Here is a 17856-nt window from a genome sequence, read left to right as displayed (position 1 = left end):
AACTATCACCATCATTAGCGACCCATTTTGGGTTTCCACTTTAACCAGCGCACAATACCGATTCCGAACGGTTGCACCATCGATTTTAGCTATCGAGCGCTGGAGTTAAAAATATCATTTCACTCCTCAGTAGGTAATTTATTATTGAAAAAGAACGTTCGTTAAACTATTCACTACAATCGGTTCCCGAGGCTATTTCTATCGCCGGAGCCGTGGCAGAGCTGGCAAATAATGAGAATCACGATCCGCAGCTCCGTTTACAGAAACCTCGGCCACCGACGGTAAAACGTTTCTAAGAATAGCTACGTGATTTCCATTTACAACCGGTGCCACCGCCGGCGGGTGTTGTTGTTTGCCGGACCGGAAGCGCCCGGGGGTGTTGCACGGTAAGCCACAAAACCAATTTCTGGTCACTGCGAGCCCCCGGGGCTCGATCCGACCAACCTCGGCATCGCTCCTCCCGAAGTCATGAAAATCATTAAACGCTTCTTTGGCAACGGCCGGCCGCTTTCCACATGGACGAAATTTCCTTGACAATCGGACGGTTTAAAAATAATCTACGGGTCGACCTGCAGGACCCAGGTGCGACGCACTTTCAGGACACAATCTGGGCACAATCTGGGCACGGCAATCGCACACGAACGCTAAGGGCAACGTTGCGTTAATAACATGTTTGCATTTCCGTGACAATTGGGGTGAAGGCGTGTCGGGTTCACCGAAGTGATGCGCACCAGCTGGCCGCTACTGATTGATCTTGCCCAACCACACATTGCGTAGTTAGTGGTCTCTCCTGGATTGACAGGTGCCCAATTTTCGGTGCTAGTCAGCGGACCCCAGATGTGCATCAAATTGGTTTCGTCTAACACGCGTTTCTATGTCGCTCGATTGATAGTTGATTTAATGATCCGTTTTCAACAAGCTGATACAAGGGTTGAAAGATTTTGGTCGTTAACCCGCGAAATACGATTTCGGTGGACGATCCCATTGTTGTGTCGCCAACTGCCAACTAAAATAAAAACTGACGTTTAAACCGTCCGCCCCAAACGGTACTAAAAGCTTATCTGCACGCCCTCCCTTGGGCCGGTGTTCCGGCCCGGTGTTGATGTAATTTACAACCGACCGGCAATTCTCTCCAATTTTCCCGCTCCAGTCACGTAGGGCATCAAGGAATCGTGAGGACTTTCGACGGCGGAGCTACGGTGCTGGATGTAGACGAAAAAAAAACCATCGATTGCGGTTGTGATATTTTTAGTGCTGATGGAAGGCTAGTCATTCCGCTAAATTTAGCACTCCACCGATAGCCTTCGCGTTTTGTTTGTCCGCCGGTTGGATGGACTCGGTGTTTTAGTTTTTTCTATAGTCCCGTTTAATGATGCCACGGCCAGTGGAAGTGTACACCCGCAGAGCTCGCCGGTGGCCTCTCCGATATCGATCGATCAGAACAGTGGCCGTTAGTTGGGAGGCGAAAAGTTGCGTTGCGAAAAGGATTTTATTAATAAAACCGAGGAGGAATTGATAAGGTTTTTGCGTTTGCTCGGAAATTTGTCCATAATTTACTCCGAATAAATCCCGAAGATGATGTTTTCCTCGGGCGAACTGTAAATAGCAATAACACCATTACCCGAGCGATGGATATCCTTAGCCTGCTTGCCATTAGCATGCCCGGTACAGCATGTGTGCGCCGGTGCATTCATGTGGCACAATCGTACAATGTAAAGCAGCTCCGGCCATACGGTCGGAGTCGGTGTTCCATAAATTTCGCGGAAACCTGAAAATAGCGGTAAGTGTCACCGGCGGTGTCATGTGCCCCAAAGGCAACATAACCGGTGTCTTCCTTGAGAATGTCGTCGCTGGAAATCTCACACCTCTGGCCCGGCCCATGATTAACGAAGTTCCGGCCCCGCGGCATTGGCAACGAACCGTAACTTTCCACGTCGCATTTAATTTTGTGAGCACGGAAAATGGAAAACGCATCAACTCGTGCCTCTGCTTCCGTTTTGCTGTTGTTTGTTCGGATCGCGGGTAGCGCAGGAGAGATAATCAAAGCTGTCGGGAAGCTACTTCAATCGATCAACGGGAAGTCGCCGCTTCCAGTGCACCGTTCGTCCTGTCGAGCCGCGCGTGTCACTGTGAATCGATCGCAGTCGATGAACGACCGAGGAAGAGGTGCTAAATTGTGCTGATTGGAGCTAAAAATAGACCGCGCCACCGGCGGTAGCCGCTGGTGGTTTTGGTAGTTCGAACGTCACATCACGCAAGGTCCAAAGTTTTCACTTGATGTTCGAACACCTCCCACCATACGCGGTGCTTTCTCACGCGATTCCGGGTCTGGACTGCTGTTGCCTCTAATTTATGCGGCGACGTGGCACTACCGAAAAACCCGGGGCCGGGGCGCTCTTCAGGTGGCGCTGATAAAAATAGCGACCGAACGTGGCATGTACGCATCAGCGGTCGCGCACCATATTGTACAGAAAGCTTGTCCATCTACTGCGTAGTACCTGCGGGGCACTATTCGAAGGGCGTCGGAATATTTGGGAAATTGTCATAAACCTTGGTCATGGGACTGATGTCACGTCAGAAAGCCGTCGTCCCAGGGCAAATCTGAGCGCAAGGGTTCGTCTCCTAACTGTAAACCAATTATACCAACAATAGAGAATGGATTATCAATTAGCAATAGACCAACGACAAACCACAGCAAACCATCAACATTCGACGGAGGAAATGCCACTGCATCTGGCATCTTCCGTGATGGTTAGTCGATAAGTTTGTTAAGTTGATAGAATTTAGGAACAGTATTAATAGGTACTAGGTCTAAGAGTTGAGAACCGGACTGTTAAAAAGGTGGCTGTACCTGTCGATTGGGACTTCCCAGTTTAGCGGTTTATTCATCATTACCTTGTTTTGACATCATTTAAATGAGTTCAGGTAAAAAAAAAAAAATAGTTTGCAACCGATCTTTGAAAGGGTTAGATCATGCCAACTTTTGTGCCTAAAAATGACGTTTTGCGGGGATTATAATTTTTCTGCTCCGCTTGAAGAAACCTGCTTCGGAATTGCATCAAATGTTTGTCGGGACTTGTGTTTGGAAGTTCGCAGTGCTTTCAGTGGTTTAAAAAATTTCAAAATGGCGATTTTAACTTAACAAAAAACAGCGTCCAAGGACTCATAGAAATGGATTTTCTGATAGGACAGAAAGGTGTGGTGTTTCACAAGCTCCTACAACCTGATGAGAACGTTAATTCCGATCGCTACTGACAACAAATGATCAATTTGAACCATGCATTGATCGAAAATGACCAAAAAGCCGTTCCTGTTTTCTGAAATGGAGGCGCCTGGTGGCCCGTGGCAACAAGCACCAGGCGCCCCAAAAAACAAAACTGTTTCAGGATACTATCAAATCACTTGGATGGGAGCTGCTATCCCTCCCCGCGTTATTCACCAGACTTGGTTCTTTCCGAATATCATTCATTTTCTTCGATGGGACACGTATTTGCTGATCAGCCCTTCGTTTTTCTACGAGAAAGTCGAAATCGGATGACTTATCAGTTTACTTAAAAAGTTCGAAGAGTTCTTTCGTCTGGGAATCCATGATTTAGCAGAGAGATAGGAGAAATGTATAACTAGCGATGGCACATACTTTGAATAAAAGAGAACATCGCATTAAAATTTTATAAACGTTTTTTGCGTGTTAAAAACAGTCCGGTTCTCAACTCTTAGACCTAGTAAGTACCACCCAGTCCGTTTTTTTTTTATAGAAAAACACTGTTAAAGTAGAACAATTGTGTTTCGCATTGGATATAATCATTTTAGTGTTTCATATTTTCATAGTCCATCATTTTTTACGCATTTGTTCAAGTACAAGAGCCTTTCGCGGCTTCTTTGAACTCGTTTAATCATTTCGAGCAGTGGTCCTTATGGGACACGAAAAATTCTTGTTCGTTAAGTCTTTCAAACTTCTATTTCAAAAGAGAAGGAGAAACATTGATTTTGTTGATGTCGGCGGCAGTGGCTTAAGGCTTAGGCCTCAGCCTTCAAACCCCCCGAGGATTCGCCAAATCTTTTAACAAAGCTAAGTCTTCTCCCATTAAGCGGGTTTCCATTGTAATACTCTTAAATGTCCCTGACAAAAATCATCAATTCTGTCTCGAAAAGAGAACAGTTATAGCGTTTAGCGTGATTTTGGTAGCGCTTGAAACCGAAATTTGTTCACATTTTTGGCTAATGTCATATCAATGCTCGAAACCGTATTAACGTCTCTTGCGTAGCTGCGGTAGCCATCGATCTTTTGCTATGCGAATGCCATATAACATTTATACGAAGATGCTTTATTTCTCTCGATTCTCTGCTAAATCCCAATCGTACGATTAGGCGCTCACAGCCAGTAAACCGTCCCGAGGTTTCAGCCTCAAAACAGCTTCACCCACGTGCAACATTATCTTTCGGGCGTGTCGGAGCAAATCAGCAGCAGAGTTTCATTGGCAAACACAGTCAAATGTCAAAGGTGGTCTCCAATTTCTGGCGACGCCGGCAAGGTTTTGCGCGAACATAAAAACCCGAAACTCATGCATTAGCGCACATTGCTGTTTTCTTAGTCCACAAAATCGAGCCCAAGGGACCTCGAGACCAACACCGGCAGATTTCATTTCACTGAGCCCACATTACCAGAAAATTTGCCAGAAAGGTATGCCGTAGGCCCGTTCGTTGGTTCCGGTGCTGGCCTTCGTCTCCTGCGAGATGCAGCGAGGTGAACTTTGAACTTTTCAGCTACAATCGAAAATTAAGCTAAAGAAGTTAAGAAAAATATTTAACCTTCCAGGGACAGAAAGTGAGCTTTGTGTTTATTAACTTTCACCGGTGGCCTTCACCGTGCCCCGTCGGGCGTCCCTCTCTAACCTCCGAGCTGCGGGCTAATCTTAAGGTCAGGTGCCACAGGTGGGTTTCCCATTGCCACCATCGCTAGCTGCCGATTGTCTGCTGCAAAAGCGGTGGCCGGTGGGCTTCTACACGGCGACGAATTGTGAACGATCTATAGGGCTATAGGATTGTTTAAGGACAATAATATATAGGGAACCAAATTCAATTTGGGTGGAAAATCCATTAATTATGATGAAAAGGGAGGTGGTGCTGACAAGCTGTTTCTGGCGAATGGTGTGACCTTATTAACATGACATGCCAATGACTTCCAATTACTTGGATACATGAAGTGGAGTTCGGGTTCGATCGAGGTTAATGTGCACGTACATAATAATGCCACAAATTAAGTTACCATTTCCATGACCCCACCGATCTTTTCGTGACCCAATTGACTGTGTGTGCTGGTCGGAATCGAATCAAGGGGTTCCCCTTGCGGATTATCGCTCCCTTCCGGTTTCTCTCGAGGGGCAACCATCCGCGGGCGAGTTCGTTGACTTTTCCACGACTCATTCTGTCCCGAGGGCGGACGTTGAACGAACTGTTGGCCGATCGATCGAACCGCTTCGATCGGATTGAGCCCGGGCCCGGAAGTGGCGCTAATTCGTGCACGGGAATGGCAGCCACCGGTGGACGTGGTTGTTCCATTATTTACTAATGTACACTGTCTGCCATTTCCCGAGTGCGAAAACAGGAAGCACCAAGCATGAGGGCCACCAGGACGAAGGCCTCCGCTCCCGGAGGCAGCTACTGGTTGACCCAGATTTTGGCAGAGGATGGATACATTCAGAAAGAAGTTTTCCCTGCTACCGGACTGTATGGAGACCGCATCCTTCAGGACGGTGGCAATTTTTAAGTCAATATTTTCCGTGCCCGCCCGTTGAAGGACCGGCAGCGAGCAAGCTGAGCAAACGTCCCACGGGAGATCCATGGCTAAATCAATTTAATGGCACAGAACCCGTAAAGTCAGCGGAATATGCAGCAAATGCGTGCACCGGAACGATCCATAGATGGAACGAAACTATGCAAAGAATCGCCCGGTCGCAACCATTTATCTATATATCAGGCTGGGGAAAAAGTAATCCATTATTTTCTCGGTAGATGACTTTAGTGATCGATATCTCGTGAAGTATCGATCGTACAGCTTTAAATTTGGGCTTGTTTTAAAGCTGATACTTCACACTTAAAAAGATGTTTTCACTGTTTATTGTTTGTTCCATTGTGAGTTATAGGGTGTAAACAATGGAAGTCACCAAAGAAAAAATTGGGTATATTTTACAATTTTTCTTTGAAAAAGGCGAAAATTCAAGTTAGGGCGCCGAAATTTTGCATGGTGTTTATGGTCCCGATGCTCTAACAGCTAGCTACGTTAAATTTTGGCTTCGTTGACCCTATTCAGTTATTTTTTTTGTTAAAGCCTAGGCAGACACGTCATCGAAAATGTCGATAAAATCACAGAAATAATCAAAGTTGATCGGCATATTAGTACTCAGAGCATCGGCCAGGAGCTAAAGATTAACTACCAAACAGTTTTAAGCCATTTGCGCAAAGCTGGATCCACAAAGAAGCTCGATGTTTGGGAGCCACCCTATTTACACTAAAAAACATTATGGCTTGAAATTCCATCGGCGAAGTTTTGGCTAAACGGAATGAAAACGAACCATTTCTTAAACGGATAGGTACTAGGAATGAGGAATGGGATACATACGACAATACTGTCTGAAAACGATCGTGGTCTAAGCCTGGTGAAACATCTTACCCGGTGGTCAAACCAGGACTTACGGCCAGTTAGGTTCTACTGGGTATATGGTGGGACCATTTCAAGGTGCACCATTTCAACCGGACTGCGATTGACGGTCATGGTCCTGACTGATTTTCCCTCAATATGCCAGAGTCCAAGCTTTTGGAGTGTTTCGCTGCGCTGAGCTGGCGCAAAGTAATGCTGCTCGGTAGGCTTGCCGCTCCTGGCACATATCAATTGTCCCCAGGCCGGCTGCCAATGCCGGTGCCTAGGTTCCCCGTTTATTGTGTATTTATTTTTTATTTATTTATTTATTTTGTTGCAATCTTCCGCTTTGGTTTGACGTTGGCTTTTCTTTCTTTCTTTTGGCGCTACAACCGCTAAGCAGTCTTGGCCTGCACCAGAGACAATGTCAATCTCTGATGCTCTTTTTCTGTAAAATTTTAATTTTTACGGACGGGATTATTAGCCCCGCGCCAACCCCCCTCGGTCACGCCGGTATCGGGAATCGAAACCATGGCCGGTTGAGTGACAACCGATCCCGCGATGCGAACCCAGGCCAGCTGCGCTGACAGCGAAGAGCGTTACCGACTGCTCTATCAGCGGGGGTCGTTGGCTAGTGCGCGTGAAAACGAAACACGGATTTGAAACGTTTTTTGTCAAGTTTCCAAACCGAAATGGCCCTGTGGAATTTTTAGGAATTGTTGAGAATTTAGGAATTGTTGAGTTTTTAGTTCAGTGTTTATTTTAATTAATGTGAAGATCGCCGCACGAGTAATTTTTGATTCGCACTTAGTAGGAATTAGTGTCGCACGGATCAAATTAGTCTGCTCTGCTTTGCTAGGCTAGTTCGATCTCAGCCCGCCTAATCCTCGTCGTCTCTGTTCACCCACTCCTCTCTCTCTGCTCTCTCACTCTCGCTTCTATCGCTCGGTCACGGTCGATCGGTGACCCTTTCCTTGCGTCTCTCCAGCGCCCTCTGTCGTTTAGAGCGCTTATCGACTTATCGCTTATCTGGGAATGGTACCAATATTTACAACAGGCCCATTGGCAAAGGTCAGGAACGCGACTAACTGCCGCGCTGCTCAAAATGGAGATCAAACGAAGCCGTGGGATTGCATTATGCTTAGGTTGAAAAATTACAACCAGCGACGAATGAATTAGTCACGTAAACACGTGTGGACCACTGGTGTGTCGTACCTCAAAACACTATAAATTTGTTCCATGACAAATTGTTGAGTGTAGCACAAGCGGCCCAACTCATGTGCAACTCAGTTAATTAAAAACACAATACTCAACATGGAGTTCAAACGAAGCCGCGAGATTGCATTATACTTACCAGCTTACATATATATACCAGCGACGATTGAATTAGTTTTGAGTCTTAAGCAGGTCTCCGGCGAGAGAGAAAGCAGTATTTATTAACACTGTCGCAAAAAACTAAATTGTTCTGGACAAAGTTTGTGAAGCCCGACCTCTTCAATGGGACAGTCTTTGGCCTACTGTAGCTGTTGAAAAATAGCTCCTTTTGCTCAGTAGGCATAGTGATTCAGTCGAGGCTTAAGCGTATGAGTGTTTGTGCGCGTCTAGTAGGCCATAAAATGTTGCAACGCAACGCTCTTACATCGCTTCGATCGGTTCGAAAGTGTGAAAAGCGAGTTCAAGCAGTTGGCCGCTTATTTCATGCACATCGATTCGATTTCAATTACGTGTTTCTGATTTTTACGATTCATCGTTAATTCAACTTGCCCGAATGGCAGAAAATAGGGCACATTCAGATCCGGCGAGCGCTCGCGAGAGTGCAATCCGACTACATCCGGGACGTGCTCCAGCCGGGAGTCAGACAAGCCGGCGCCAGTCCGTCGCGGCTGGAGTTTCGCGTCTCGGGACCCACTTTTGGAACTCTGCCAGGATTCCCGGGCATAGGAAATTTATGCTTTAGACGCTTCCGGGTGTGGAGGATCCCCGGGCGTAGAACGCTGATTGCTATCGCGTTTACCCCGTTCTAAAACGCGGTCAGTGAACTGTGCGCTCCGATTCCCGACAAACAAGATTATGGCCCTTTTTTGCGCCAGCTATACACTGTTACGTTTTATGGATCAATTTTGTGCTGGATTTTAAGCTGCACCCCACTATTAATATATTCTTGATAAAACACAAGGGTTAAATCCTTTTTTTACCCATTCATTTCCGAATAAAGATAAGTTTTGCCATGCGTTGTGCCACGGAGTATAATCTTTATCAAGGTACCTCTCACGGTCATTTACTTAAAATGCATAAAACGATTAAAATCCCAAAATACAAGAAAGCTATCGCTGACTACGCTCGTTTCCGTGAGATGTCGCGCGTGTTCCCAATACTTCTTTTCGAAGCTTGTCTGGTCTGCACTGCGCCTGTTTTGGCCGACAAGCGGAGCTTTTCATTCATAAAATCGTCCTCGGCGTTTTTCCTGTCCCTTTGTGGGGTTTGGCTCGCCAACACACACACATACACACAGACGCACAAAAGAGAGTTCCACAGCCAAGCCAAGGCCACAAGCACCTGTAACGCGAGTCGGAAAGCGGAAAACTCTGGTCCCGATGACTTGCATTCCACCAGGGATTCGAATATGCATCGCGATACAACGGTTCCACACAATGAACGGATCTACGTCAGAGCCGAGTTGTGTGTACACAAACACACAAACATGCGCCGAAGGAGGCGGCAGCGAACCAACGACTTGCGAACTTTCGCCGAGGGCACTTTCGGGTCTCTCCGGAGTGGAGGGTTTTTTCTCATTTTCAGCCGTAATTTACTGACAGCCCATAAATTTCCCCATTTCGCAACTGGCGGAATCTTTCGGGCCTCCTGGCACCGAAAATGCGTCTTTTCGTTTTCCGGCTAGCAGTTTCCCCGTCAGGTCCCGTGATGTACTCAGCCGCAGCCGTGTGGCTGTGGATCATGTCATCAGGTCACATTATTGGTGTTTTTCATGTCACCCTCGGCCAGTGCGGCGTACTCCTACGCACGAAAAGGGACATCCTTACCGGAAAAACATCTTACGATACAAACAAATTTCAAAGCGACCGAAAAGCCTGCCCAACAAATGGGTGAGAAAACAAAGCTCACGCGCGCGTTATCCAATAGCTGCCACCATTTGGCTCCCACACGATTTCCCTCGTGTTCCGCGACGGTGATAAGGTTGGAGCGACAAGAAAGGAAGTCAACCCAAAATGAATCCCACGATATTCGATGTTTATAGATTAATGTGTGACACGCCGCACGTTGTGAGGCCCATTGAGGTTATCCAAGCCCGTGTGTGAATCACACCGGGATGAATGAATGTAGCGGACGGATCCATCGAATAGTCCAAACACGTCCAGCTCATTTTCTCAGTCCCGATGCCCAAACGACTCTGGTCAACTTTGGGCCCTCTGATGTGCTTCGATGTGTGTGTTTTATAAGTCGGCCCGTTTTCCAACCCACCGCAACCCACCACGACACCGGAAGGGGGATTCACAAAATTATCAATGAATCTTGCTTCCCGGAAAACCCATCACTAAGCCTCCGCACCGAGGGAAACAGAAACGAACGTCACACGGCTGCGCATTTTTTCTTAGACCTTCCACGCAAAAAAGATATGGCGTAACATCCACCGGAAGGGGTGTGGATTGGAAATCGGCTTTCGCCCACCTTCGATCGTGAGAAATGTGCCCACAAACTCCTTCCGCCAGTCGTCTTCCGGTGGTAGCCGAACGCTACGCCCACGGACTACCGTTCGTAGAACGGGCCACGTTTTGGGGCCTGTAATTCGTGATTGGTGGCCATTGATGACTCCCGGAATCCGGTGCCGGTGCCAGGGGGGCTCAGTGTTTAATTTCCTGCGGCAAACACCTCCGTTCCTGCGTTCGGGTTGTGTTTGTCGCCCGAGGTGTGCTGCGGTTGTGTGGTGGCCCCACTATTCACGAAATAGCTTGGCATAGTCCTGTCAGCAGCAGCAGCAGCACGAGGACAATCGGTGGTTGTGCAGTTATATTTTCATGTGCGTAGCGAACTGACCTGCAGTTTGCTTTATTAGATAACTTCATGCCGAGCGTAAAGGAAACGTTTCGTTACGAGCGTCGGTTTATTGCTCGGGCTGCGGTTTATGTACACACATTAATATGTTTACGGCTCATGAACACTAAAATCAGGGTCTACGGAATCTACTAAACAGCAAGCATGCTTTATTGAAAACAATTCCACCAAAAAATAAAACTAATTTTCTATTTTGAAACCATTGTCCACAGTTGTTGTGAAACGTTCCGGAACAGCTGGTTCCGAACGCAGCAACTATTGCTTATCGATGCGCAGGGCGATGCAATAAATTTGTAACCGTCGTTGCGATTGCGACAAGAAGTAGCAAAACCATTAATTATGCTTCTTATCACACCTTATCGTACGGGTAAAAGGGTTACCCCATATTCGGGCGACAAAAAGAGACCGAAAGCGAGCTTGTCCTATGAATGTTGATTTTTGCTCACAGCAACGGATAAAAGTTTGAAGACTACCTGAATGAAGGAAGAATACATTTCCCGTCCGTGGCTCCGGCTGTTCGGTGTGAATAATTATGCAAATGATGACATAAAGCTTCCGAGGGACTGGTCCAGCTGGAAAGCAACACTCTTCGTGCACTACCCGGAACAGGTCCAAAGTGTTGGCACTCGATTTGTGATTCCTTCGTGGCTGTCGCGTTGAGCGAGGGCGCAGGCGCTGGCCCATTCGTGCCAGTGTGTGGGTTCGTGTCGCAAGAGAAAGCGAGACCGGCGAGGATGTTCCGCTTGGGTGTATGTCCGGGAAAAGGAAAAGGCTACACCAAACATGCAGCGGAAAAAGGGGCTTGGGAAGGAGCTTTCGCGGTAAAGCTTCAGCCGTCGTCACGCTTGGGCCTCGGGCTCAGTTTTATTCCGTTCGTCGTCGAGTGAACTACGAAAACCACATCAACAGTGTAGACGACGCTCTGAAGGTTGGTTTCCGCAGCGCAACTTTGACATTTCAACGGTGGCCGAGCGACCTTACCTCGCGTCTCGGTCGGTGGGTGGAAATCTTGTTTCCGGTTTACCGTGGCCCCACATGGCGCTGTTGTTCAACGGGTGACGGTGTCGTTGTGGTAGTGTGCTCGAGTGTAAAACCCCCTATCTTGGTGTTAGTTCCATTTGGGTCACCTTTTTCTTTTGTACACAACAAAAGGCAAATGTGCCGTCTTATCAATTATGTCGCGCCATTTTGCACCCTTTCGAGAAAGCAAAATATTGAGGGCCGCTATTTGTGTCTAATGCACTTGGTGATTGGATCGTGGCAATTTAGAATGTTTGAATGAACCTTACCAAGCAGCGCTCGACAAAGTTTTATTGTTTTATCAAACAATCTACTGGAAACGTTATTAAATTGTGACACAACATTGTCGGATCGGCTGGCTAACAATGGCCTGTTCTGTTTGATTACAACCATCGTTTCGCTCGGAGTGCGAAGGGGTTTCCGTGGCAAAAATCGATTTCCTCGGCCTCTATCAAATGGTGGCGATGATCTAATTAATTATACATTCATGAGAGCGTCACTGAAGCGTCGGGACACGGAGGACTTTACATTGCGATAGGTACAGGAGTTTATTTATATAAATTGAAGGTCACCTGATCCTGTGGGGGGAAAAGAGTGCAAAGAGTGACACTGTTGTTTAGAAAATACACACGAAGCCTCCAGCCAGACGTCACCGAGTTCCGCATTTCGTTGATGGTGCTGCTCTCTAACGGGGTGCCTTACGTATTTTCTCCTTTCGATGCATTGAGTAGGAAAACCGATGTCTATGACGGGCACTTTACGACCGACTAGCAGTAACTACACACACGCGGAAGTAGTTTCCCATGTTTCGCAACAAGTGGTCGATTCCTTTCCGCCTCGAGTCGTGTAAGCAAAAGGTACTCAGGTCGACAAATGAACGCATAAAGTCCTTACAGTTCCGATCTCGGTGCTGCTCTTCTCTGCAAGCTCCGCTCGCTAAGCTCGGTGAACGCTGACCTAATCCTGTGGGCAATAAATCACACAATAAGGTCAACATCAGGCACCCTTCTATTGCTGGGACATCACAACGCTTGCCCATCGCGTAACACAATATACTATTTTCTCCCCATTCGGTTTGCCAGGAGAGCTTTACGGTGTGCTCGTTACGAAGCGCGGCACAGCATGTACGTCCTTTTGGTTTTAGCCTCGCTGATGGCTGCTAACCCAGCGTTAGCGTACTTATCAGCGGGCCTGAAGGTAAGTGGCACACGACGGTACAATAATACGGCCCCCTCGCTGAGGCTGACTCCTGCATTCGCATCATCTTCCTGCAGGATCAGTTTCTGTCGGACGTGCTGTTGCGTGAGCTGGCCGATAGGATGGGGAAGGATTTGGCGGAGGCAGCTGACTCGTACATCGACCCGGCAGCCCTAGACGACCTGTCCGTCGGTCGGCTGGCAATGATGGCGCGCGTGACGAAAGACCTGGAGTCGGAGCAGCTCGATTACGACGCCCTGTTGGATGGTTCGAACCCGAACCCGTCGCCGCGCGATCAGGAGTACCTGCAGCATAGCTCTCTCTGGGGGCACCAGTACGTTTCGGGTGGTGCCGGCGAAGGACCCAACCGCCCGAAGCCACAGGTGAAGACCGACGCCAGCCTGCCCGCGTACTGCAATCCACCGAATCCGTGCCCGGTCGGATACACGGAGGATCAGGGTTGCACGATGGACTTCGAGAATACGGCCGCCTTTAGCCGCGAGTATCAGGGAGCGCAGGACTGTATGTGCGACACCGAGCACATGTTCAACTGTCAGGCGACGGCACAGAGCGAAGGCAACCCGCAGATGGACTCCGACTTGGAGAGCTTCATCGCCCGGCAGTTTCACACGCAGGAGCACAAGAACCTGGTGGCCAAGAAGTTCCACGTCAAGAAGGTATGCTTCGAGCACGATGCTCAGGGGTCTCACTGCTGATTGACATTTACTATTTGCGGTTTTAGAGCTCCAATCCGTTCTTACTTGGCGAGAAGCTACCGGTGGCCGCCAAGAAGGGATTCAACGTGAACGTCTAGGTGAGTCCAAGGCTGGCGTACGCGCAAAGCGCACCTCTGACGACCGACCGGTTGCAACACCCGTGCACAAAAGAGGACCAGCAAAAGAAAACCTGTAAGAAAATCTCTAAATAATCATCAACGGACAATGGCAATGAAAATCAAATAATCCTCCCTACCTTAGGTTATAAGGCACCAGCAAACGATACACTCACATCCTATCCAATCACAAGTGGGACCGAGCAAACGAACAGAACAGAATTACGACTAAAATTTTGCAGTAGCCGTAGCTGGGCACAATAGGCATGAATTTTCTCGTTTCCCGAATCCGCACGGTCGGAGGGATGCTCTGCAAAGGCAGGAAGTACTCACTAACTGTCTAACTTTTCACTCTGGCTAGACGATTGATGTTAGGACAGAAACCAGCAACTTTATGGCACCCTTTTTGAAAGCGTTAGGATCGCCTGCTGATCAATTCACAACCGGGCGAGGAATCTCTGACACTCGACACTTTTACCCACCACCTTTTCCCGGGGGCACTATTAAGCCGGTCCCCGGCACGGCCAGGCGATCCGATAGAGTGTATTCATTGTTACGGTCTTAGCAGACACTTTCAGAAGCCAGTGGCGTAACATAGCCGACACGTTCAATAAATGTAAGAAAGTACGCCTTTACTGCTAGCCTCTTTCAACACGTTCGACGATCAATGTTTAACGGCAGATGCTAAAACTAGTGGAGTAAGGTTACTTCCAAATCTATATTTTTCTACCACGCAACTAGCAGCACTTAAAACCGGAGCTTTCACAAATAAACATTACGCTTTGACGATGAACAAAAACAGCTTATAATACCCTTTCCATCACGAAACGGAATACAGATAAAGAACCCCCAATTGAATTCCTCGGTACCAGCCACTGAGTCGAAAAAAAATTCAAATACGTGTTAACCTAACAATAAGTAACTAAAGTAACCTGAACAACACCGAACCTTGATTTTGATTGTGTTGTGTAGGCCCATTATTCTCAAAATTGCAAACGGAGTCAATTCTATCAGTCAAGATGACCAGCAAATACCTTGCAGCTACTTTACCCCCAGCAAAGTAGAAAATATGCAATCTTCGTTCTGGAAACTACACCCTGTCCCATGAAATCGTTGTTGCTTTTAGACTTTGGTTTCACAGGCCGTCTGTTAAAGTATGGAAGAAGTTCCAAGTGCACTTGCTGTGTGGACGTGCGCAACGATAAGCCTCTTTCCTGATCTCTTTGTCGCAAAACCCAACAACAGCCGGGTTCGGTAACATTTCGGTTCCGAAATCCACAGCCCCACTTCATCCGGGCAGTTATCGTGTGAACCGAGGGCGAAAGGAAATGAGATGCTCGTTGAGATTTTCCACAACGAGTCGTCACGTTGGTGCAACTTACCGCATAGTTTATGCAAATTTTTGTTTACGGTCGAACCTTCATAGATGTAAGCTTTTCGGTTTCTTTCAATTTTGCTGATTAAAGAGAACAACCAATCATGCTGCTCGCAAGAGCACCAGCCAAATGCTATTCCGTAGACATAGTGTAGTATATCTTTAACAACAGTAGGGATAGTGAAACATCGTGAATGTCACCAAACAAATAAATTAGCAATGAACAGCTGTGATTTTCTTCTGCCCTGCAACACACGCGAAACTGATGTTCGAGTGTGTTGAGTCCAAACGCCAAAGATCAGTTTCGGAGGCAAAGAAAATCACACCATCGATTCCTGGGCTGCCGAGTTACCATCAGGGCGCCAGGGTCGGGAAATTATCGAGCCTAATATTCAACCGTAAGAAGGAAGAAAACAGTATCGCAATCGACTAGAAATTTGACTATAACTTCTTCGCAACAAATTACACACCGTGCAGATCAACAGGTTGCAAAACAAACAGCAAGATGGCAAACCTTTTTGCATTCCACCGCAAAGAACAAGGTTGCTGTTGGAAGCACGACTAACACTTAAACAGAATGCGACACAATGAGCAATGTTGCAACCTTGATCGATAGGGTTGATCTTCGTGTCCGTTTCGGCTGGCTGCATCTACATCTTGAGCCATGGGCTTTGGACCGCCGGTAAGCCATCAAGGCGAACGAACATCGAACGGTAGAGGCGTGAATGGTGTTGCGAAAAATGAAATGCAACTACATTCCATCGACAGTTGGATTCCATTTCCTTCGCCCAACACGCACGCTTCCATCGGATTCGGCGGATTCGGAGCCCACTTTTTCGAAGTGGACACCAACGGCAACCCATCGCGCAACATGATTACACTGAATTGCATTACACACAAATGACACAAACGAGAGCGCGCGAGTTGTACGCGCGCGAAACACACGGACCAGAGTGTTGGGATGTGACTAGGGCGTGAGAAACATGTATACATGTTAAGAGCAACATACCAATTTAAAACCACACACCACAAATTACTGTTAGTGATACGAGAGAGAGAGAGATAACGAGCGGCTAAACGCGAGAATGCATATTGTAAAATGGCATATTTATATTATTCACACTGATAAAGTCGCCGTGACTGGCGATGAGCACGGAGAGAGCAAAAATTATATATATACATAAATACATGTAATCTACTTTTGTATTTATATCCATAAATATTATATATATACACACAAACTCACCTTACATAAACAGTATGCCGAGGTAGTGGTAATAGGAACGTGTAACGAGATCAGAACAAAATCGAAACAAAGCAGCTGTTTAGTATTTCGATTATTTTAATAAATATGACAATATTCAACTAATAATTATAGTATACACGCAAATACACAAACACACCGATTTAACATGCCGTTTTCTAGCGCCCCCCTATAATCCCGGCGCCATTCTAATTGCCCGCGGAGGCCAATGCAAAATCGTGTGTCGTACCGTACTCTCCGCTATTTACATCATCGTAGACCAAACCAACCGAAAGGAATGGATGCATGCTAAACGTATGTGCTTATGTTAAAACAATCGAAGAGCTTTAGTACAGTTTTTTTCTAAGTTGATAAAACCTATAGTTTCAAATCAGAATGTTCACTAGTGACCATTGATTAGTGCCACGACCTCATTCGACAGAATGCCAAAAAACGGCTAAGGCCACATGTTCTTGAGCCACGTGTTGGCTACAACTGAGTGCACCTGAAATGGAGCAGAAAGAAGCGCACAGGAGTGGAAAGTACACCCAGATCAACCGAAACCATATGCCAGTTCATGAATGCTTCTAAGACCCCTTCTATAGTATTAAAACACACACACAAAATGGCAGCTAACCCTATCCTCCTTTTGTAACTTCACCCGTCTTTCACTCACGCGAAACATTGAACATGCTTTCTTACCCGGTAACTTAAACCAATATATCAATTCCAAATTAAATGAATACAGTTTTCGAGTCTCCGGACTACTGTTAGTCAACACAAGATAACATGTTGTTGAAATAAGAATAACCAACTCTATCAGAGCAATAGTTACAGGACAGGAAGAGATGATGCGACTGGAACGAAACAGAACACCTATCAGCAGCGTACGTCTAGTACAGTCACGCCTGAACGGCAAACCACAAGTTCCGTACACTAGAAACTTATAGAACCACACATCTGAATCGAATGAGAGCGGGCACAACACCCACAGAAGCAGAAGTCGAAGAACACGGGGAAAGAACGAAAAAAATGAAAAGTTAAACTAAAAACAACTTGCAAAAAAATTAAATAGAAATATATCATAAACCTTCAGTGTCGTATTTATGCATCATCACGGTTCCTGTTTGTTATTTTTAGTAGTTTCTATCGTGCAACCGTTGATGTTTACTATCTGTTTGAAGTGCACTTTGTTCCACTTTCCAACTCGTTCCCAGTAACTGTCCGTTTGAACGACGCAATTTGTGGAGCTTTTCCCACGAAGCTGAAACGTGTGTAGAGAACTGCGTCTATAACTCCATGTTTAATGTTTCTGATCTTCACTGTGAATCGGGTACGTACAAAGGGGAAACGGCTGGCGAACTCGACCCATGGGCATAAACCGGGGGCCACAGCCACTAGCAATATTTGAACACTTTCCACGAACTCATAACGAACTTTAGTCACAAACGTCAAATCAAATTAAAAGCGCCTTTTGCGGG

General features: G+C 46.8%; 1 protein-coding gene across 2 annotated transcripts; it reads left to right on the top strand.

Moving 5' to 3' along the window:
• The first annotated feature begins 11585 nt into the window (after positions 1–11585).
• On the top strand, positions 11586–17470 carry LOC128274887 (uncharacterized). 2 transcript variants are annotated; one of them, XR_008269317.1, is made up of 5 exons: positions 11586–11636; positions 12811–12925; positions 13003–13602; positions 13668–13833; positions 13903–17470. XR_008269317.1 is itself a non-coding variant. In XM_053013227.1 (4 exons), exons 2-4 carry the CDS (start codon positions 12851–12853, stop codon positions 13737–13739), a joined length of 747 nt encoding a protein of 248 aa, XP_052869187.1. In that variant the 5' UTR covers positions 11586–11636; positions 12811–12850; the 3' UTR covers positions 13740–17470. The 2 variants fall into 2 exon arrangements, 1 of the variants encoding a protein (XP_052869187.1); XM_053013227.1 differs by having other exon boundaries at positions 13668–17470.
• Positions 17471–17856: the final 386 nt, after the last annotated feature.

The sequence above is a fragment of the Anopheles cruzii genome, chromosome 3 (assembly GCF_943734635.1).
Source record: "Anopheles cruzii chromosome 3, idAnoCruzAS_RS32_06, whole genome shotgun sequence".
Taxonomy (NCBI): Eukaryota; Metazoa; Arthropoda; class Insecta; order Diptera; family Culicidae; genus Anopheles; species Anopheles cruzii.
The sequence above is the reverse complement of the archived record's forward strand: the minus strand, read 5'-3'. Positions and strand labels throughout refer to the sequence as shown.

Excerpts from the sequence above, each read along its gene's own strand:
- LOC128274887 (XM_053013227.1), top strand. The coding sequence starts at position 12,851 with ATGTACGTCCTTTTGGTTTTAGCCTCGCTGATGGCTGCTAACCCAGCG. Across the intron at positions 12,926-13,002 it reads ACTTATCAGCGGGCCTGAAG|GATCAGTTTCTGTCGGACGT; the intron begins GTAAGTGGCACA and ends ATCTTCCTGCAG. Across the intron at positions 13,603-13,667 it reads AGAAGTTCCACGTCAAGAAG|AGCTCCAATCCGTTCTTACT; the intron begins GTATGCTTCGAG and ends TTGCGGTTTTAG.